Source organism: Aotus nancymaae, unplaced genomic scaffold, assembly GCF_030222135.1.
Source record: "Aotus nancymaae isolate 86718 unplaced genomic scaffold, 86718_ANA_hifiasm-v0.15.2.pri h1tg000040l, whole genome shotgun sequence".
Lineage (NCBI taxonomy): Eukaryota > Metazoa > Chordata > Mammalia > Primates > Aotidae > Aotus > Aotus nancymaae.
In genome coordinates, this window is record NW_026988454.1 from 120817071 (window position 1) to 120839577 (window position 22507).

The following is a 22507-nucleotide window of genomic DNA, read 5'->3' on the forward strand; positions in this document are numbered from 1 at the left end:
AGACCTAACTGTATGCTGTCTTCAGGAGACCCATCTCACTTGCAATGATTCCCACAGGCTCAAAGTAAAGAGATGAAGAAAAATCTACCAAGCAAAGGGAAAACAGAAAAAAGCAGTGGTTGCTATTCTAATTTCAGACAAAAGAGACTTTAAACTAGCAACAATAAAAGAATACAAAAATGGGCGTTACCTAATGGTAAAGGGTTCAATTCCAGAAGAAGACCTAAATCTCCTAAATATATATGCGGCCAACACAGGAGCACCCAGATTCATGAGAGAAGTTCTTAGAGACCTACGAGCAGATTTAAATGACCATACGGTGATAGTGGGAGATCTCAGCACCCTACTGACAGTATTAGACAGATAACTGGGGCAGAAAACTAACAAAGATATTTGAGACCTGAGCTTAACATTTAACCAAATAGACCTAACAGGCATATACAGAACTCTCTACCTCAAAACAACATAGTATACATTCTTCTCATCTGCCCATGGTGCATACTCTAAAATTGACCACACAACTGGACTTAAAACGATTCTCAACAGACTTAACACAATTGAAATCAGACCAACTACACTCTCAGACCATAAGGTAGCAATAACAGAAATCAGTACTAAGAACATCACTCAAAACCATACAATTACATGGAAATTCAACAACCTGCTCTTGAATGACTTTTGGGTAATCAATGAAATCAATGCAGAAATCAAGAAATTCTTTGAAACTAATGACAACAAAAATATAACATACAAGAATTGCTGGTATGTTAAACCAGCTAAAACATTGTTAAGAAAGAAGTTTATAGTACTAAACATTGACATCAAAGAGTTAAAAGGAACTCAAATTAACAACCTAACAGCATACCTAGAGCCACTAGAACAACAACAGCAAACCGCCCCCAAAGCTAGCAGAAGACAAGAAATAACCAAAATCAGAACTGAACTGAAGGAAATTGAGATGCAAAAGACCATACAAGAGGTGAACAAATTGAGGAGTTGGTTTTTTGAAATAATAGATAAGACTGATAGACCACTAGCTAGAGTAAAAAATAAAAAAGAGAAAATCAAAATAAACACAATCAGAAATGACAACGGGGACATTACTGCCAGGTCTGTCCCACAGACCCTGGCTGACAGATGAAATGAGTACTCAGATGCAGGTATGCAGTGTAAGAACAGCTAGGTAACTGCCTGGATCTGGTGGCCAGTGAGCAGCCCCAGCTTGCTTTTATTCAGTGCAGGCACAATGCTGAAAACCTGGAGCAAACACAACCTGTAGGTAACATTTATTGTTCCCCTTTCAGGGAATGTCATGTTTGTGGATGATCAATGGTCAGTTTCCGGTCAACGTAAGTAAACGAGCCTGTTTAAGATAAATTTCCCCACGCTCCCTTGTACCTGCTCTTGTCCTCTGCCTCAGGGTTATAGAACAGCTGCCTTCAGCTATTCTCTCCCGGGGCTCTGCAGAACCTTCTGACCTTTCAGAAGGTTTGTGTCCTTTCCCTGTAGATTTTCCCACCACTCTGACCCATCCCCCACAGATCTTCATCTGAGAGGCTGTGAATGAAACTAACAAAAGGCAGATCAATAGAAGGAAAAGCATACAATCTTTATTAAGATTTATGTGCATGGGAGTTTACAGGAAAAAAAAAAGAAACTCAAACAGAACTAGGGGTTCATAGACCATTTAACTATTGGAAAGGGGGCTTGGGCTTCAAGGGGCAATATATCCTTGGAAGCAACTAGGAAATCTATGGGGGAATGAATGGAAGACACAGGTTATTTTATTAAGAGTTTATGCAAACTCCTCTCAGTGTTAACTCTCCATCTTTTATGAGTGCTGTTCTACTCCAGAAGTGGGGGACACATCCAAAAAGGGAATTTTATGCTCAGTTTAAAGGCAGATACGGGAGGGCAGAGAATTTTGCCTGGATCTGCTGGTTCGCAGTGCCTTCAGCTCAAAATCATCTTTATGCCAAAGTGACATAATTTGGGATAGTATATTCTGGAAGCCTTCAGGACATACTGCCTGAGGTCATGGTGGATGGGGCAGCTCAGCAGTGGGTATTCATTGGGTATGTGTTTGGGGACCAGGTTCAAGGGCCCAGAGCAGCTGTGACATTCGCTATGAAATCTTGGGCATGTTCCTGAGGCACTCTCCAGCTCAAACTCCAGAGTGAAAAAGGAAGGAGGCTGGAGATGTGCTCTGTGGCCCCTTCCACATGAGACCAACGAACATGCGGGGACAACACCACAGGGATGAGCAAGGCAGGGCTCTGGAAGAGAAGGAGAGAATCTAGCCTGGCCCGCATGGGACTCACAGCACGGCTGCAGAGGAAGGAAGAGTGTCCACAGTAGGGTAGCAGCAGGACACAGCACAAGATCAGGAGCCATAGCGTGCAGCCAGCCACTAAGTGCTTATGGGCATGCGGGTGTGCAGGCTGGAGTCATCTACGTTAGCTTCAGCAAGAGGCTGCCATGTGACCCCGCTCAAGTGAGGTTAAGTTACTGGAAAGGCGGCCAAGCCCCAGCGCAGTCTGAGGCAGGACGTGCATGGCAGGCAGTGCTGGGGCCATGACGTCTAGACACGTAGGAAGCTAGAGACGGTATAAACATGGATTGTGGGACCTTAATGCAGGCAGAGGCCTTTTCCTGAGCTGAGAAGTCCAGGTAGACAGAGTAGCTGAGCTGCTAGGTGAGTCAGTGGTGAGAGCACAAGGTCAAGGGCAGGAAATAGCTGGAGACCCTGCCTCCTTTTGTCCCCTCTTACCTGAGTATCCTCCTCGTGCCTAGTGACAGGTTGGGCTCCCAGACTCCTGGTCCTCTTCCTCAGGAACTCCAGGTTCTCACCTCCTCCTGCCTCTTGTTGCCCCTCTTCCTGGGGCTCCTGGGGGCTCCATTCCACAGCAGGACCAGGTATAAGTGGATGTTCAGAAGACCGGAATTCCTGCCCATTTTAGGGTGTTGAGGTGATTCTGTTATCTCACAAGACGCTGTGAAGACTGAGCACACCTAGGGAGAGCTCGCTGTTGTAACACCAAGGAAAAACCAGCCCTGTGAATTCCACACCCCCAGGGTCATATCCACAGCCACTGTACAGAGTGGCAAGCGGAGCTGGGATGAACGAATCCCTTGACTAGCTGCAGTCACTGTGCTTTACACCTAGCCACGCTAAGATTTCCTAAAGCTTTGCTGTTTGTTATGTATCAAGTGATCATTAATTACGTTTTCTGTAAATTGTTTCTGTACATGTTAATCTTTTACACTTCAAGTGCTTTCAGATTTACAGAAGAGCTGTGAAGGTATTGCACAGTTCCCTGATGCGCTATGCCCAACGTCTTCTATTATTAACATAGTCCACTAGTATCCTGTGGTTCTCACAATTAATGAACCAATAGTGATACATTTCTATTATGATTTTAGAAAACTGACGAGTAGAACTCATATATTTATCATGATGGTGAGATGGTTTGATATGTGCATTAATGGCGAAATGGCTAAATCAAGTGTTACCACATATACTTATTTTTTTTGTGGTGAGAATACTTAAAATCTACTCTCGCCACCCAAAGCTTTACCTCAGACCCCAAGTACACCACTACCCAGGTGATCCAGGCACCTGGTCCATGGGCCAGTCCATGCATGCTGCCCATCATCTGGGATGGCAAGAAGGTCAGCAGCACCAACTATTACCTGCTGCCGTGTGACTGCCCTATCTGAGTGCTACCAGTGCTTCCTGCATGAGACCCAGAGCCCTGAGAAACTGGCATTCCCAGCCTGTGGCCCTGCTGCTGCCCCCATCCAGCACCATGGCCCCCGCTGGCCCCACTGCCACCATTCAACTGATACCTGAGGCTGCCTCAAACCCCAAGGCCAACACTTCACCACCACCAGCAACCCAGGGGCCCGACCACTAGCCCTGAGGGCCACTGCTTGGTGCCACAGAAGGGCTGCCCTGGGGATAGGCCAGAGACAGGTCAACCAGCAGACAAGAATCAGGTGCTGCCGGCCATGGTGCATGGGGTGACCACAGAGGAGTGCCAGACAGCCCTGCAGAGCCACGGCTGGAGCATGCAGAGGGCTGTCCAGTATCTGAAGGTGGAGCAGGCCTTCGGGCTGGGTCCACGGCACAAAAGGGAGTGCCACAAAGTGCTGGAGATGTTCCACTGGAAGCCAGATCAGGTCGGCTGCCACCTTCTGGGCTTTTGTCATCCTGCCCACCACAGTAGGCACTGAGATGCGTCTAGAGAGTCAGAGGACCTGCTTGAAGGAATCACTTGAGGCTGTCCATCCACCAGGGTTGGGAGACACCGCCACACAGGCCCTACTGCTCCCAGAGCCAGAGGATGGCCAAGGCAGCAGAAGGCTGGGAGCCCTGCCCTCCCCGTCCCTCCTGCACCAGCGCTGTCCCTGAACACATTGGTTCAGCCCCCGGTGCCTCAGTCAAGATGCAGGAAGGAGCCCAGTGAAGACAGGCCTGGGGGCTGCCCTAGCAGGCTCTAGGTGTGACCTGCCTCTGGCTCCATTCCTGGGTCAGGCCTGTGGCTGGAGTGCTACCCCTAGGCCTTGCCCTGGGTGACCGGACTGGGAGGAAACCAGGCTTGTCCTGGGCGGGGAGGATGTGTTGGTCACAAAGAGATGTAAACCAAGAACTGATGGGACCTCCATGGACTGGGACCTCTTCTAGGGGACGCCTGGCAGGCAGTTGGGGTGTCGGGCACAGTGACTTGTGACCACACGCTAAATTCATATGGGACTTGGCTGGTCTTGGGATCTTATGCATGGAAATAGGCTGAGGTGGCTCAGGAAGCAATGGGTGCCAGACCATTCTCTGGGGGGACCAGAGCCTATGGCCCCGGGGTAGGAAGGAGACAAAGGGACAGCCACCCCTGAGGGACATCAGTGCTTCCTCTTCAACTTAACTCTTCCTCTGTGCGGTTCCATGTTTTCCCAGCAGCCTCTGTCAGGAAAGTTGCTGTTCCAGTATTCAGTACCTGCTTCTTCCAGAAAAAAAAGTTAGTTTCTATTTTATGTTAAAAAAAAAAAAAAAAACTATTGTCTTTGTCATTTTCAAGTGTGCAATTCACGGTTATGAACTCCAGTCACCATACTGTACCATAGATGTCTGAACTTACTTTTTCTAACTTAAATTGTGTGTCTTCGACAATACCTACCCAGTCTGTCCAATCCCCCGCCCCTGCTGAAGTCATTCTCCTCTGTTTCTGGGGTAGACGTTGTGAACTGAAGTCCTTACTTCATTCAGATTTCCCTGGCTTTACCTCGTGTGCTTGTGTGCTCTGGGTCTCACCTAGGACGCCACTTTGCTTTTCATCCTCATGTCTGCTTAGGCTCCTCTTATCCACAGCAGTTTCTGAGAATTTCTTACTTTTGATGGTCTTGGTGGGTTTGAAGAATACGGCTCAGGTATTTGGTAGAATGTCCCTCATGTGGAATTGGTTTCATGTTTTTCTCGTGGGGCTAGAGGCTTTGGGAAAGGAGAATGCACAGCTAATTGCCCTTGTCAGCACATCAAGTCAATGCCACATTCTAACGACCTGAGTTATCTCTGTGGGTCTGCACCTTGGTCGCCTGGCTGACACTGTGAGTGTCAGGTTTCCCCACTGTGGAGTTACTCTTCTTCACCTTCCCCACGCTGTTCTTTGGAGGAAAGTCCTCTGCGCAGCCCATGCTCAAGCAGTGGCATTTATGCTCCCGCCTTGAGGACAGAATACATATAAGAGTTGTTTGCAATCTCTCTCAGGCCCTTAAGGCTGCTATGTGAAGATGCCTTAGACTGGGGACTTGATAAATAATAGAAATGTCTTTCTCAAAGTTCTGCAGGCTGGGAAGTCAAAGATCAAGGTGTCAGTGGATTTGGGATCTGCTGAGGGCTGCTCTCTGCTTCCAGGGTGGCACTTTCTTGCTGCATCCTCAGCTGGCTGAAGGCTTGAACGCTGTCCTCTCGTGGCAGACAGGGCCAATCTGCTTCCTGGAATCTCTGTTATAAGGGCATTCATCTCATTCTTGAGGGTGAAGCCCTCATCACTTAAGAAATTCCCACAACGTTTTACCTCTTAATGACACCACATAAAAGCTAAGTTTGAATACATGAGATGGGGGAACACCAACATTCTGAAAATGGCAGAATCCTTACACACGGGATATTTGTCTGTTCTCCCCCAGTTCTTTACTCAGCCATTTACTTATACCAGCACTGACTCCCAGAGATGTCTTATCCACATTGGGTAGTAACCCAGTACCACTAGATTTTGTTGCTATATAGTTCCACTTTGGCCATTTTCTTCCTCTACACATTTTACACGCACATTGTTCTTTCACCCACTCATGCGTTCATCCAACAAGCGCTGACTGAGATGACCCCGAGCTCCCATAACTGATCCACTGCTGCCTGCCTTGCCCTCCAAGTATCCCTGACCAGCACTCTCCTACCTCCCTGGTCTCCTGGCCCCACCATTTCCAGGGAACATCTTATAATTCCTGGGATTAAAATCTGTCCCCCACAAAATGTCCCAGGGTCAATACTCATCATTGAGCCACCATGGCTGAGACCAGAAGGACTCAGGAGACTGGTCATGCCTCCAAGGACCCTGACCACCTATATGAAATGCGTAGAGAGAAGGAAAGAGGGATGACCCCTCAATTCACCAGCTTTATTCTTGGCCATATTAAGAACCCCCCCTAGCAACAGAGGAGAAGCATGACCAGCTGCAAGGCCTAAAGCAGCAGACACATGGAGAAGTTCAGCGAAAGGCAGCAGAGCAATGCGAGCAGCACTGAGGTGCCCAGGCCCAGAGACAGATCCTATGGCTGGTGGCTGCTGTCCAGGCCTGGATACCCCTCCTTCCCTGGTCTGCAGATCCCGCCCTCCCAGGCCAGTCACTTCCCCAGCAAAGCATTGACCTTCCTCAGCTGTGCCAGCTCAGAGACACTGGGAACCTCGGCCAGAATCCGACCCAGCATCTGACTCCCTCTTCTCAGAGGGTTCCCCCTTTTCTCCTCTCCACTGTTAGAAACAGATTTGGGCTGGCGTGGCCTGCAGGAGTCCACACCTGCTGCTGCCGCCTGTGCTGCTGCTGCTCCTGGCCTCAGGTGACATGGAGGGAAAGAGGGCAGGGGGTGTAAGGAGAGGAATGAAGAATGAGTGGGGCCAGGGGGCAGCGTGGCTCTGTGACCAGAGGACAGAATTTGGGAACCCTCTTCTTCCAGATGTGGCCATCAGAATTAGTTCCCTCTCCCCTTCCCCAGCCTGTCAGAGGGGAGCTTGGGTCCCTCCACAGCTCTGACCTGGGTCTCTTTCTGCAGGTTCCTGGGTAAAGGGTGCTGTGCCTGAAGAACTTCACAGACACTCAGGACAGACTCTCTTCCTGCAATGCCGGTACTCACCCAAGACAGGGTCCTATCAGCCCAAATCCTGGTGTCAGCAGACATCTCCAAATACGTGTACCTTGTTGGTCACCACCTCCAAGACCCAGACAGCAATTCAGCAGTCTCGTTACAAAATCGCGGACGAGCCCAACGCTGGCTTCTTCAATATCACCATGAATCAACTGACACAGAATGACTCAGGATCTTACTGGTGTGGAATCTCAACACTTCCAAAAACATCATCACTGTTCTCAGAAACGTCAGCCTGGTGGTGTCTCCAGGTGAGCTCTTTACTTGAGGAAATTCCCCTGTGCCACCCTACAGGGATGGGAAGGAAATGTCATCCCCCCTCTGATGCCTCTATCATCCCCCATCCTGCCAGGTCTTCTGCTCTGGTCCGAGGGGAGCAAAGATCCTGTCCCCAGACACGGCCTCTGGCCTCTGCTTCACCCTACACATCCTGGCCCCAACTGTTAGCAGGATGCCCCCAGAGGCCCCTGGACAGAGACACAGTCTCTCTGTCACTCTGAGTCTCTTTTTGTGTTACACAGGCACACCCACAACTCTTCTTTTCACACACACACATCGACAGCTCTGGCAAGCAGATCTTAGACACAGGCCACTCCTGATCTAAGGCATCCTGAAAGTCTGGCTCGGGGCCCTCTACCTCCTCTCATGTATGGGGTAGACCTCATTCTCTTCTAGATCCCTGGTGAGTCACTCTCTGCTGTCTTTTCTCTTTAGCCCCAACCACATCTCCTGTGTGGACCCTCACCTGGCTCCCAACAAGCACAGGTAGGTTGGAAGCCCCCGTGGGGGGAGATAAGAGGGGTCACCAGGTAGCTCGGGAGCCTCAGGTTCAGGGATAGGGAAACCAGGGAGGCCTGACCTTGGGGGCTGATCTCCTGGGTCCTGGGCTGGTGGGAAGCTACCCTCAGGGTCTGCTGTTGCCTAGGGAGAGAAACATGCACCATCTGATGTGATCAGGAAGATCTCCATGTTCTCATGATGATGGGTGGGTGTCCCCAGAGGGGAGTCCATATGGAAGACCTTGCACACATGTCGCAGTCCTCTTGCTCCTGGCCTTCTGCCACCATGGAGAGGACAGTGGCAGACTTGACTTCAACTGGTTGCAGAGATCTCAGGCCTCAGCTACCGTCGACCTGAGGGATCCTTAGGAGCTTCCTCTGGCCCCTCTCCTGTTCCTTTCACACTTTGGGGACCTTATACCATTCTCTATTCTGGTCCCCCTGTCAATCACTGTCTTCTTTGTGTCCTTCTTAATTCTGATCACTTCTCCAGAGGGGACCTCTGACCACCCCTCCATCAATGGCTCTGAGACCAGGTAGGTCAGGGGTTTTGCCGCTGGGAGGGAGGTCTTGGGAACAGAGGGCCTGAGTAACTCTTGAACCTTGGAATCAGGTCCAGGGCACTCAAGGATCCTTCTGTGGTGGGTTGGGCCATAGGGCACAGCCGTGGAGCCCCCAGGCCAGGACTGAAAGTTTGATAGAGAGGAAAGGGGAAGAGGATGCAGGTTGTTAATTGTGGAGGAACCATGAAAAAGACAGTTCACCATGAATTTCTGTAAAGAGACAAAATGGAACGCAGAAAATGTGGAATCTGGAGGCTGTGTTGGTGTGTGAAGGGTGAGTGTGAAGAGAGTGACTACAGCCTGGGGCAGATGGTGGCTGGAGATGTCAGCAAGAGAAAGGTGAGAGGAATACTCTTACATTCTGCTTCTATCCTTGTGGTCATGGGTTTGGAGGCCATCACGGCCCCCCCGTTCACTGTAGGAACAGGCTGCAGTAGACTAGGTCACAGGTGCTCCTGGGGACCACAAAGCACAGCAAAAGCCATGAGCGATTGATGAAAATAGACAACCAAGTGGCAGAGCGTTTGCTCCCCAGCCCTCTCCTCCTGCAAACTCCAGGGTGGGTGGATTATACACAGACTATGTCTCAGGGAGTTTGAAGGTGAAACTCTAACCAGAGGACAAGCATGACAGCTAATGGGGGTCCCTAGGGTCTTGTGCTCTAGGGCATGGGTCCCCAAGCCTGTTAGAAACTGGGCTGTGGAGCAGGAGGTGAGTTGTGAGCCAGTGAAGCTCATCTTACTTATAGCCTCTTTCCATAGCTGGCATCACTGCCTGAGCTCTGCCTCCTGTCAAATCAGTGGCAGCATGAGATTCTCATAGTGTCATGAACAGTGTTGTGAACTGTGCACATGAGGGTTCTAGGTTGCATGCTCCTTATGGGAATCGAATGACTGATGACCTGTCACTGTCCCCCCTCACTCCCAGATGGGCCCATCCAGCTGCCAAAATAAGCTCCAGGATTCCACAGCTTCTGCTGTGAATGATGGGAGTTGTATAATTATTTCATTACATATTACAATGCAATAATAATAGATATAAAGTGCCCAGTATATATCATGTGCTTCAATCATCCTGAAACCAGCCCCTGATTCCCGGGTCCATGGAAAATTTGTCTTCTACAAAACAGGTCCCAGGTGCCAAAAAGGTTGGGGACTGTCTGCTATAGGGCTTTTTCCTCTCACTTTTATCTATCAACAGGCAGAGGATTTAGCCTTCCTTTCTTCCCCATTACCAGATCTGTATCTATTACGCCCCGTGGAATCTGAGTTCACGAGCCAAAATAACTAGGCTTCTTAGTAGAAGCACTACCTTAAAAGAGTGGGAACACATCCAACAATAGAAACGTGCAAAGCAGAACTATGGGAACTGCCCGTCCCACAGGAACTCTAAGTACCTATGATCATCTGGCTAAAACGGTGAAGGGAGACATGAACTATGTGGATCATGAGGAAGATCCACTGGAAAAGAAAAGCCAAATGGTAAACATAGTTCTAAAAAGTATTATAGACCACAACATGTGTCATGAAAGGTGGCTGTGGCTGGCCAGTGAGCTGTAAGAAGAGTGAGGAATTCTCATGGAAGGTCCTGGAAAGCTTTGGAGATTTAAAAATCAAAGAGAAGTTAGGAGAAGTGATGAGGAAAGTAGATGTACTAACTTATGAGTATCAAGAACCCGTGGGAGATAAAGGATGAAAGAAAGAAATATTTAAAGAAAGAATCTTAGGAAGTTTTTCAAAAGTGTAGAAGAATAAAAGACCTCACATTGAAAAGATAATATGTGGCCAAATAGGGGAGAACAGCAAATACACACACACACACACACACCCCACACACACCACACACACACACCTCTAGACCCATTATGTAAAAGGAGAGAACATGAAAAATAGACGGAAAAGATCTGAAGGCTTTCAAATCACCTACAAAGCAAAAAGATGAGATTTCTCTCTGAGTTCTTAAGAGGAACACTAGAGGTAGAAAGACAATTGAGTAATATTTGTAAAGTAGTAAGGAAAAACTTTGTATCTAGTGTTTTGTATTCAGCCAAATTGTTACTCCATCGTGAAATCATACAACCTCTGGACTCTCACGGCCTCAAAAGGTTAGCCACATGCAAAGATCCCGACTGAAAATGGTCCTGGAGGAAGGACTCAGCTAGGATGAAAACTAACCCCTGGAGATGCTGCAAGAGATGTGCCCAGAGTCTTGACAAAGTTTATTTTTATCTTTTTTTGATTCATAGAAAAGGCAGCTAAGAGCAAAATGAAGAACAAGAGAAAATACATTCACGATCATTGAAAAATAACATTCTAGACCAGTGATCCCCAACCTTTTTGGCACCAGGGACTGGTTTCGTGGAAGACAAGTTCTCTATGACTAGGACAGGGGAACGATTTCAGGATGATTCAAGCGCATTATTGTTATTGTGCACTTTATTTCTATTATTATTACATTGCAGTATATAATAAAGTAATGATACAACTCATCATAATGTAGAATCTGTAGGAGCCCTGAGCTTGTTTTCCTGCAACTGGACGGTCTCAGGTTGGGGCGATGAGAGACAGTGACAGATCATCAGGCGTTCGATTTTCATAAGGAGCATGCAACCTAGATCCCTGGTATGTGCAGTTCACAATAGGCTTTGTGCTACTGTAGAATCTAATGCCACCACTGCTCTGACAGAAGGTGGAGATCGGGCAGTGATGCGAGTGAGGGGGAGAAGCTGTGAATACAGATTACGTTTCTCTCACTTGTCCACCACACACCTCTTGCTGTGTGGCCCGATTCCTAACAGGCCAGGAACTGGTACTGGTCTGTGGCTCAGGGGTTGGGGACCCCTGTACTAGACAATATCAACACGGGCTGAGAAGTACACACTAGAAGCCCATGAAAGGATGGTTGAGTACTTGTCTCATGAGACAAGCTCAATGTAGCAACTGTAATAAATCAATGTTGATATGAGTCTTCAGTTTACATCAAGAGATTGTCTATCCTTTCATCCAGCAAAATGAAACTCTAGCCAAAGGAAAGTTCGATACAAATTAAAAAAAAAATTAAGCACAATAAATGAAAATAGGAAATAAAAAGGTAGAATTAAGTCCTAACATAAATGCAATTCCAATAAATTTAAGTGGATTAAACTCACAAAATAAGGACAGAGACACTGTTTGAGTTTTAAAAATTGCAATGTTATAAGAGATAGATGCACTTACAAAAAGATCTTAAAAAGTTGAAAAAGTCAGAAAAATATATTTTACTATTAGGAAACAAAATAAACTGTTCTGGTACTTAAGGTAAAATATTATGTCTATACATTTGTCTATAAAATAGACAAAGATATGTAATAGATACTGAGGAAAGATGCACTTGAATGTGAAAATAGAGCCATCATAAACGTATGTGGGCCTAAATTTTGGCCATGAGATGTATGAAGCAACACTATCAGAAATGCAAGAAGTAAATATTAGCTATTGGAGGCTCACATACCTCTCAGAGTAACAAAGACCAACGAGACAAAAACCAAATAGAGGGGTTTAAGTTCTAAGCCAAATAACTAATGAATTCCAGGTACTATGCCATCATATAATATTTATAAATATGTTATATAGACATATATAATCAGATGTATAAGAATATAGGATAAATATGTAATAAATTATAATTTTAAATAAATATTTTCAAATATGTAAACACATAGTTTAAGACTGAAAAATGTTCTAAACTATATAAACATATTATGTATGTTTTATAAAATACAGTATTCATAAATATATACTATATAAACTGTGTATAAGTACAAAGACATGTTTATAATCCTCTCCATAAGTAAAAACAGATAGTATACACTCTGTAAAGTACATGGAGTGTATTTACAAAAGGACACCTTGTATGAAGACATAAAAGAAGTGTGAAGAAATTTCAGAGAATCAATATGACACAGAATATATTCTCCAGACCTAACACAATGACATTAGGAATGCATAAGAGGGCTGGGAGTGGTGGCTCACACCTGTAATCCAAGCACTTTGGAGGCCAAGGCAGGTGGATCACCTGAGGTCGGGAGTTCAAGATCAGCTTCACCAACATGGTGAAAACCCATCTTATATAAAAAAAAAAATTTTTTTTAAAGAAAAGGAATGCATAAGAGAAGTAAAGATAAAATAGTACTTTTCAAACTAATTATTAATACATTCATATGTGAATTATTAAGTATGTAATAAAATATATTTTGATATAGGGCCACTACATATCAAAAAGTATGGGGCATAGTTAACAATGGAGAGCAATCAGTAGCTTTGAATACATTTGTTGGAAAACATGAAAGTTTTCCAATTAATGAGCTAAGGAAGCATCTTAAGAAGATGGAATGTGAGCGTCAGAGCAAGCCCAAATAAAGGAAGGAAAGAATCATGGTAACAACTGAAATAAATTAAATGGTTGAAAATGAAGATCAAAGAAAGTCATAATTCACTCTTTGAAAGTTTAAAAAGATAGCCATATTGTTGTCAAGACAAATGAAGATTAAAGGAGATAACAACAAATTGAAGAAAAAAAAGAAAATAACCATGCATTCATTCTATAGAGATTTTAAAATAAATAAATTAGTGTTACATGTAAATTTTCAGTGCCATGAAAGAAGTAGCACTCAAATATAAATTCTGTCAGAAAGGCAATTTACTGCTATAGAAGGGTGCATCTTCCAGATGGAGCAATGGCCAGCACACACCTGGACAAGGGAGGTGAAGGGGTCTTATACTTGATGCAGGTAGCCCCTACTGCTGCTTTCTTCCCCAATTGGCCAGGGTTAGACCACACAGTCTAAGCTAATTCTGATTGGCTATTTTAATGAGAGCAGGAATATGAGCCCGAGTGGCGGGTGAGTGAGTGGTGGGAAAACTGGTTATGGAACAGGTAACTAAAGGTGACTCAGGTCAGAGCAGGTGAGCAGGGGTGACTCAGGTCAAAGCAGGTGACCGGGATGAGTCAGAACGGAGCAGGTGACCTGAATGAGTCAGGATGGAGCAGGGGATTAGGGGAACAGATGTGAATTACCGATTAGAACTGGTGAAAATGGTTGTTTACTGAAAGCATGAGGAAGTTAAACTTTAAAATGGAGGACAAAGAACTGAACATACTGACATACTGATTCTTTGAAGAGAAATTTAGAACTCGTTGTATCCAACATTCAGAACAAAATCTTGCTGTTTTAAATCTTAGAAGTGCACAAATTTCTAAAAATATGAACTGCAAAGACTAACACAAGAAGAAACATTTCAATAGATTAATAAATAAGAAAACTGAAATGTTAGATAAGCACCATCCTCACAGAAAATTCAAGACTCACATGGTTTCACAGGTAACACAATCTTTTAAGAAACATTTGATTGATATTTCATATAAGATGTTGCAGAAAATAGAAGAGAAGCAGAAACAATCCAGATCATTTGAAGGGGCTAGTGTCATCAAAGTCTCAAAACCAGTTAAGAGGGATCCAAGAAAACTAAATTATAGGTCCATTTCTCTGATGCACATGGAGCCAATTCACAAATTACCATTAGCTAACTGAATTCAAGAGTGTATCAAAAAGAAGACTGTATTATGACTGAGTAGAGTTTTATCACAAAACAGAAAGGATTGTTCAACTTTAGAAAATCTAATCTTAGATTAGGTTACTTACTAAAGTAAGTGATCTTAGATTAAATCATTTATTAATATAAGTAAACCAAATTCATAAACTACAGGAAAAAAGTCAACTGATGCACAAAATGCATTTCGGAACCTTCAGCACATTATGTCATATGAAAAAGCTCTTATAAAATAGAAATAAGAATGGGATAACTTGGTATCTGAGATCCTAGAGATAACTTGGTAAAGACTGTACACCAATGATCACAATAAACATTATTTAGTAGAGAAAGTACAAACTCAAATTAAGGATTTCCACAGCTACCATTAATGTCTTCTATAATACTAGAGGTTCTGATCAATGCTTGAAGGAAAGGAAAACAGGTTATGGGAAAGAAGATAAGACAAGAAGAGGAAAAACTGTCGTGACTGGCAGATGATGGGATCATTTACCCAGAAAAAGAATGAGAAACAACAAACTATTAGATCTCACAGGAGAGTTTAGCAAGGCTGCCAGATACAAAATCAGCTGACCCACATTACAAGACCTCTATGAGGAATAATTAGTCAGAAAATAATTAGTCTATAAAGTTTCTAGAAAGAATTAATTTAAGCAAGACCTATTTGGAGAAAAGTATAAAATGCTAAAAAATGGCAGGTGAGCTGAATAAATAGAAATACTACATGACTTTGGAAGAGGCAATAACATTGTAGAGACGTCAATTTCCCCCAAATTAAAAAGTCTTTCAGTGTAATCCCAAACATAACTTGTTTACTTCTGCAAAGAACTTGAAAATTTTACTCTAAAATTATACAAAATAAAAAAGAAGATACATAACTGGCTAAGCCAATCATAAAAACGTGAATGTAAAAAGAGCTCACTGGCTTTACCATGTATTAATACTGAAGCAGAAAGCTACTAAGGCCACAAGAGAAAAGCAGATTTGCTGGGACAGGGAAGTCCCAGAATCAGAGCTAGGCAGGCCAGGAGTGGGGGCCACACAGAGGGTACCTGGGAGGATCCCTGGGATCAGCAGACAGGTGGTTTAGGTCTGTGCTCTGTCACTGCTTGTAAGGGTCTGGTCGGGTCCTGTACAGTCTCTGGGCCTCATTCCTTCAGGTGTGATATCTGGCTGGTCTTGAAAATGCACTTGGCTCTGATTCCTAAGAGGCTGCTGATGGTCCTGTCCTACCTGACCTGGTTAGGGAGAGTTCCCGATCCCCTGGCTCTATCCCTCCCCTTCCCTAAACTCCAATCCCTTGTTCTTCCCCTGGCCAGCATTTTCCTCCACGCAAGACTTTGAGGTTCCTTCTGACCAGGTCTCCTCTCAGTCCCAGAGACCTCTGTGGTCCCTGCCCCACACCCCTGTGTCATAGTCAATTCCGGGGGGGTCTTATACAAACAGCTCCAGCCACAAGGGCCCTGCTTTAGGGACACCGCAGGAGCAGGTGACATCCTGGCCCAAGTCCGTCCTCTTTTCTCCTTCCCCGCTGCAGGAAATCAAGTGCCCCCCTCTGCCTTGGCTCAGCTGGCCCCAGACTCCTGGTCTTTGTGTTGTGTGGACTCCTCCTGGCCAAGGGGCTGATGCTGTGAGTCCTATTTGTGCTCCTGACCTGCAGGTGCCACCGGTGAGTGGGGCCTGGGTTTGGCCTGGGGGGCAATGGAGCTGGAGCCAGATTCTGTTTCTAGAAAGATGGCTAGGAAGAAGCAGCCAGATCCCAGAGGCAGGAAAAATGACAGCTGAGAACAATTTTAATATGTGTTTCCTTGCAATCTCTGCCTTCTTGAAGACAGAGACCTTAGAAAAAGACAGAGGCTTTCCAGGAGTCCCATCCCAGGGCTCTTCCTCTGTCTCTGTCCTGAGAGGAACAAGGCCAGAAGGACAAAGCTGAGAGTGCCTGGGTTTAGGAGACAGAAAGGGGCAGGGCAGGAAGCAGGTGACAGGGAGAAAGGAGGGAAAGAGGAAGAACAGGTAACAGGAACAGGGTGAGACAAAGGGGCAGAAAAGAGGGTCGGGGAAAGCATCACTTCCATTCCTGACTTTCCTCCTCTCGCCCCGTCTCAGGACAGCAGTGATGGAGGTTTCTGATTGTCCCAGCCCAGCCCTGCTCCAGGACCCTTGGGCGCGTGAGCCACAGTGTGGATCCAGGATGAATCCCAGTTCTTCCCCGTACAGCTATTGAGAGCCGCTCTAAGCATGAGGCCCCACCTTCCTGCGAGGAAAGGCCAGTGCCAAGCCCATTGGAGAGAACTTTCAGGCCTGGATCGCCCCGGTGGTGACCTCTCACCCCTACACTGAGCCCTCTTACATCTACTTCCGCTGCCCTGACTTCTGCCATTGGGAAGACCCTGGTGGGGTTTCTGCATCCTGGTCAACACCCAGCTCAGCATCTTCAGCTGTGCCCGGCTCTTCCTCTCCAGCACTCTGTGGTTCTCTCAGCCCCGCCTCAGGTCTCCAGGATGCCTCACATTTACCCGGTTTGTTGCCTGTGCTCTGCCTGAGAGTCCTGTGAATTTCCTTTTGTGCTTAATTAAATTCAGCCTCTGAACTGAAATGTGTCAGGTGCAACTGAGCAAGAGAACAGATGTATCCTTTCACCCTCCCCCCACCCCAGATATCCTAAATGAGAGAGAAATGACTTAAAAATAAACGATAAAATTGAAACCAAGAAAGGCTGTAATTAGCAGACTGGAAACTGAGGAAGTTCTAGAAGTAAAAGAAAAAATCAGATGTGTTCAAATGACGAGAGCAGTCGATTCAGCAGCCTAAAACAGGACCAGAACATTCACTGGAATCTGATCATTAGGGGCCAAAAATCTGTTTGTTTAACATGTGAGGAGACTCAGCCTAAAAGTGAAAAATCAAGTTGAACTAACATTATCAATGTTGAGTAACAGATAAATGTTTCCGGGAACAGAAGAGGAGCACTTATCTGTGAAGAAAGAAGAGGCACAGTCATTTTTCAGCCAGGTAACATCTAGCAAGGCTGGGATTGAACACTCAGAATGGGGGTCCACCATGAACAACCAATTTGGGGTACCAGTGCATAAGCTGAATGCCAGCCCTAAAGAAGGCTACCATAAAGGGAGTACCATTTTCTTTTGCTCTTTTTGGGGAAGGGCATTGCTGTGGTTTGGTTTCGCCCCCACCCAAGTCTCTCATCTTGAATTGTAGCTCCCATAATCCCCACGTGTTGTGAGAGGGACCTGGTGGGAGGTAATTGAATCATGGAGGTAGGTTTTCCCTTCCTGTTCTTCCATGCTCTCTGCTACCATGTAAGATGTGCCTTTGTTCCTCCTTCACCTTCCGCCATGATTGCGAGGTCTACCCAGCCATGTGGTACTGTGAGTCCATCAAACCTCTTTTTCTTTATGAATTACCCAGTCTCAGGTGTTTCTTCAGAGCAGTATGAAAATGGACTAATATAGGCATCAAATGGAAGTCTCTTCATGTATATCTCAGCTCCTGCCACGTGACCATCATCTATCTGTGAGAGGCAACACTTCTGCTTTCTTTATTTTTTTAATCCTCATTCCCTATTTCCACTTGCCTTCCCTTCTGAGCAAGCACTCTAATGCATTTGATATGTAACCTTAAATTTGAATACATTCTTGTAAAACATGCAGTATTTTTTTTTCCTGTGGCCATATTTTAACTTAGATATAAGAAATTGTGATAGACCTTTTCATATATTTGTTTTGCTCCTTCCTGGGTATATATACACAGCCCACTTTTTCAGTGCTTATTCCATTGTGTACATATCCCACAGTGTATCATTCAGAACTCAAGCTACATGTGCTATTTTGCCTTCACTTCTCAATATCGCAAACAATGCTGTGATAAACATTGTCCATCATGTTCTCTGGTGGAATCAGGTGAGACTTCCTTTAGGACTTATACCCAGGTGGCATCAGCTGGGTTTTAGGATCTCAGATATCTAAATAATGCTGCCAGCTGTGTTGCCCAAAACATGAATCTAGATACTAGAGATTACATGTTTTCTGTGAGTCTATGTGAAGTATACAGCACCATGTGTAGAATGGTATTGCCAATTAAAAAAAAAAGGAAGGCAAGAATAAATGTAGCTGAGTGATGCTAAATGGGGTCTGGATGTATGATTATCTCCCTCTCTTTTTTTTTTTTTTTTTTTTTTTTTGAGATGAAGTTTTGCCCTTGTTGCCCTGGCTGGAGTGCATTGGCACTATCTCAGCTCACTGTAGCATCCGCTTCCTAGATTCAAGCGATTCTCCTGCCTCAGCCTCCTGAGTAGCTGGGATTACAGGCAGCTGCCACCACACCTGGCTAATTTTTTGTGTTTTTAGTAAAGACGGGGTTTCATCATGTTGGCCAGGCTGGTCTGGAACTCCTGACCTCAAGTGATCCACCCACCTTCGCCTTCCAGAGTGCAGGGATTACAGGTGTGAGCCACCATGCCTGACTGATTATCTCTTTTTTGTGAGATACTTTCGTGTATGCATGGGAATTTTTATAATTAAAATGATACCTAAAAACAAATGCTTGTGTGCTGAAGCCACTGCTATTTGGTTTTCAGTGGTATGTGGCTGAACCCAATCCGTTCTCGATTTATTGAACTTATACAACTGCAGCAGATTGGGACAGGTTCACTTACAGTACAGAAATATTGAGCTTCACTTAAAGAACTTTGGTAGTGGAATAAAAGTGAACTAAACAAAAATACATCTCCCTCAATCAGATGCTAAGACTAGCATTTAGTTATAACTTTTAACTCTTTTATCTTAACATTCGTAGCCCCAAAATTGTCATAAATTTCTTAACCACAATTTTCAAGTGGGTGGCAAATTCTGTGTCGTAAGTTAACATGTAAAAGACACATACTTCTTCAAAATTTTGAACGTATTTCATTGTTTTCTTACCTTCTTAGTGTTGCTATGGAAATGTCTGATAGCAATCTATTGGTTATTCATCTTTACTGACCTCTTTTATCTCTGGAACATTCTAATAACTTTCTCTTTGAATTCTTATTATAATGTGTTTAGTATGGAATATTCAATTATTCATTATATTATCCAAATGTGTACTCTCTGAACACATTTGATCTGATGTCATAGATATTTGTTTAATTCTGAAAAATCCTTGGTACTGTTTTTTCAAATATTAATAGTTCCTCTGCTACATTTACTCTTTTTTTCTTCTTCTGGAAACAGAATAACAAAAAAAATATGTGGGAACTAAAAACGACAATAAATAAAATTAAAAGCTCACTACATGGGCTCCATAGGAGAGTGGAGATGAGAGAGGATGTAATTAGTTAACTGGAAGGCAGACTGAGAAAACTGACTCAGTCTGATCAAAGAGAAAACAGACTGAAAATAAATGAACAGAACCTCAGCTATCTATGGGACATTAATGTAAGCGCTAACCTTTGCATCATCGGAGTCCCAGAAGGAAAGGAGAAAAAAATGTGGGACTGAAAATGTATTCAAAGAAATGTCCAAACTAACCAAATTTGGCCAAAGGCCTACAGCTACAAATCCAAGAATCTGATTTGATCCCAGATATAATAAGCCCAAAGAAATACACACCAAGACACAGCATAAATAAACTTCTGAGAAGTGAAGACAAAGAAAATACCTTAAAAACAGACAGACAGAAATAATCATTTATAAAGGAATACCAATTCTAATTGTAGTGAATTTCTCATCTGAAACAATGGAAGCCAGAAAGATGTGGCACAATGTTGTGCAAATGCTATAAAAGGCAAACAACCCAATTGAAGAAGCATTTCTCCAAGGATATACAAATGAGCACATTGTACATGCTCAAGGTGAAGATGCTCAATATCATTAGTCATTAGGTAACTACAATTCAAAACTCATGTACATCCACTGGATGGCTATAAACAGAAAGCCAATACAAGTGTTGGAGGGATTGTAGAGAAAGGAGAACACTCATACATTGCTGGAGAGGGTGTAAAAGTTGTAGCCACTTTGGAAAACTATTGGTAGTTCTTAAAAATGTTAAAAACTGAGTTGCCATATGACCCAGTAGTTCTACTATTGGTTATGTATTCAAGAGAAATAAAAACGCATGTCCACATGAAAACTTGTACATGAATAGTCATAGTAACACTGTTTCTAATAGCTAAACAGTGGAAACAAAATAGCTGTCAACTGACAAATGGTAAACAAGAAACATATATATCCCTTCAGTGGAATATTATTCAGTCTTTAAAAGGAGTGAGGTACTAATACAGCCTATAGCACAAGTATAGCTACAACATGGACAAGCCTGGAGAACGTTATGCTAAGTCAAAGAATCCAGTCACAAGGAACACATATTGTTCAATTACGTTTTCATGACATGTCCAGAATTGATAAATCTATAAAAACAAAAATATTGGTGGTTGCCTGGGACTGTAGGAATGAGTACTGTGGTAAGCTGATAAATAAATGGCTTCTTAAAAAATATCTGTGTCCATAAACTGTGAACTGTTGACCAAAAAAAAAAAAAAAATCTGTGTCCTTGTCTCTAGAACCTGTGATTGTTATCTCATATGGCAAAAAAAAAAAAAAAAAAAAAAGGGATCTTCGCTGATATGAGTGAGTTAAACATCTTGAGATGGGGAGATTACGTAGATGGGCACGGAATGCAATCACGTGTGTCCTTGTGTAAGAGAGGCAGAGGGGGATCTGAACACAACAGGAGAAAGTGATGTGAAGTTGGAGCAGAGCAAGATTGAAGACGCTGGTCTTGAAGACTGGAGTAAAACAGTGAAACCAAAAAATGCTGGCAGCTACCTGAAGTTGGAAAGGCAAGGAACAAATGCTTCCTTAGAGTCTCTGGAGAGACTGCAGCCCTGTCGACATCTTCATGGCAATACAGTGAGACTGACTTCAGACTTCTGCCTCGGAACGGTGAGATAATCACCTACTATTGCTTTAAGCCACCAAGTCTGCAGTAATAGGAAACCGATACAAGGGAGTGCCTGCCAATGGGCATGGGATTTCTTTGTGGGGACATGAAGATACTGTAAAATTGGATTGTGGTGTTAGTTGTACAACTCAGTGAATGTATTGAAAACCACTGAATTGTACGCTCTAGATGGGTCAAATTAATTTAATTTATTTATTTATTCTTTACACATAGTTTTGCTCTTGTCACCTAGGCTGGAGTGCAGTGGCGCGATCTCAGTTCACCACAACCTCCACCTCTGGGGTTCAAGCGATTCTCCTGCCTCAGCCTCCCAAGTAGCTGGGATTACAGGAGCCCAAAATGATGTATTTTTGTATTTTTAGTAGAGACGGACTTTCTCCATGTTGGTCAGGCTGGTCTCAAACTCCTAACGTTGTGATCCTCCTGCCTTGGCCTCCCAAAATGCTGGAATTACAGGCATGAGCCGCTGCACCCAGCAGGGTCAGTATTATATTATGTGACTTATATCTCACAGAACTGTTGAAAAAATCATCGTGACCTTGAGTTAAGCAAAGATTTATCAGATATGACATAAAAATATGATCCACAAAAATTATATGTTGGACTTCATCAAAAGAAGTCAACAGAAAGTTCTTCATACTGTCCTATTTCTATTCTGGAAAGAGAGAAACGATAGGCAAAAAACCCCACCAGATCAGTGTTTGTCTGAGACTGAAGGGATGACTAACAAGGGGCAGGGGAAAGCTTTTGGAGATGACGGCACTCTTCTCTGTCTCCATTATGGCATTGGATGCAAGTCTCTAGAACTTTCAGAACTGTTCATTAAAAAGGGTAAATAGTACTCTATGTAGATCAGTCCTTAATTTTTTCATCGGAAAAATAAATATAAAGGCAAAATACACTGCTGTGTTAAATCAAATGATGGATGTAAAAGTCTAATACATACATATTTTTAACGATTTTGACAAATGCTTCCAAATTTCTCTCAAGAAAGGTTGAATCCAGTGCATACTTCCCCGATTGGTGAATGAGTGTTTGATTCCTTCCACCCTCGTCAGCACAGTGATCCCAAGGGTCACACTTTTGATGATCCCTGGCTCAGTGCTGGGCACACTGCAGGGGTTTCACAGAAGCACAGATTCCAGGCACTCGAAGTCCCACAAGAGAAAAATCCCCACTCCTGAAGCAACTTACTGTTCTGATG

The 22507-nt window shown here is 44.1% G+C and overlaps 1 protein-coding gene across 1 annotated transcript; it reads left to right on the forward strand.

The window, feature by feature from the left end:
* The first annotated feature begins 4011 nt into the window (after nucleotides 1–4011).
* Nucleotides 4012–22343, forward strand: TREML4 (triggering receptor expressed on myeloid cells like 4). The gene is given in 8 exon segments (XM_064360380.1): nucleotides 4012–4182; nucleotides 7032–7110; nucleotides 7324–7605; nucleotides 7608–7667; nucleotides 8131–8181; nucleotides 8689–8731; nucleotides 15884–16015; nucleotides 16453–22343. Coding segments are annotated over 7 exon segments (783 nt in total). The 3' UTR covers nucleotides 15981–16015; nucleotides 16453–22343.
* The last annotated feature ends 164 nt before the right edge of the window (nucleotides 22344–22507 follow it).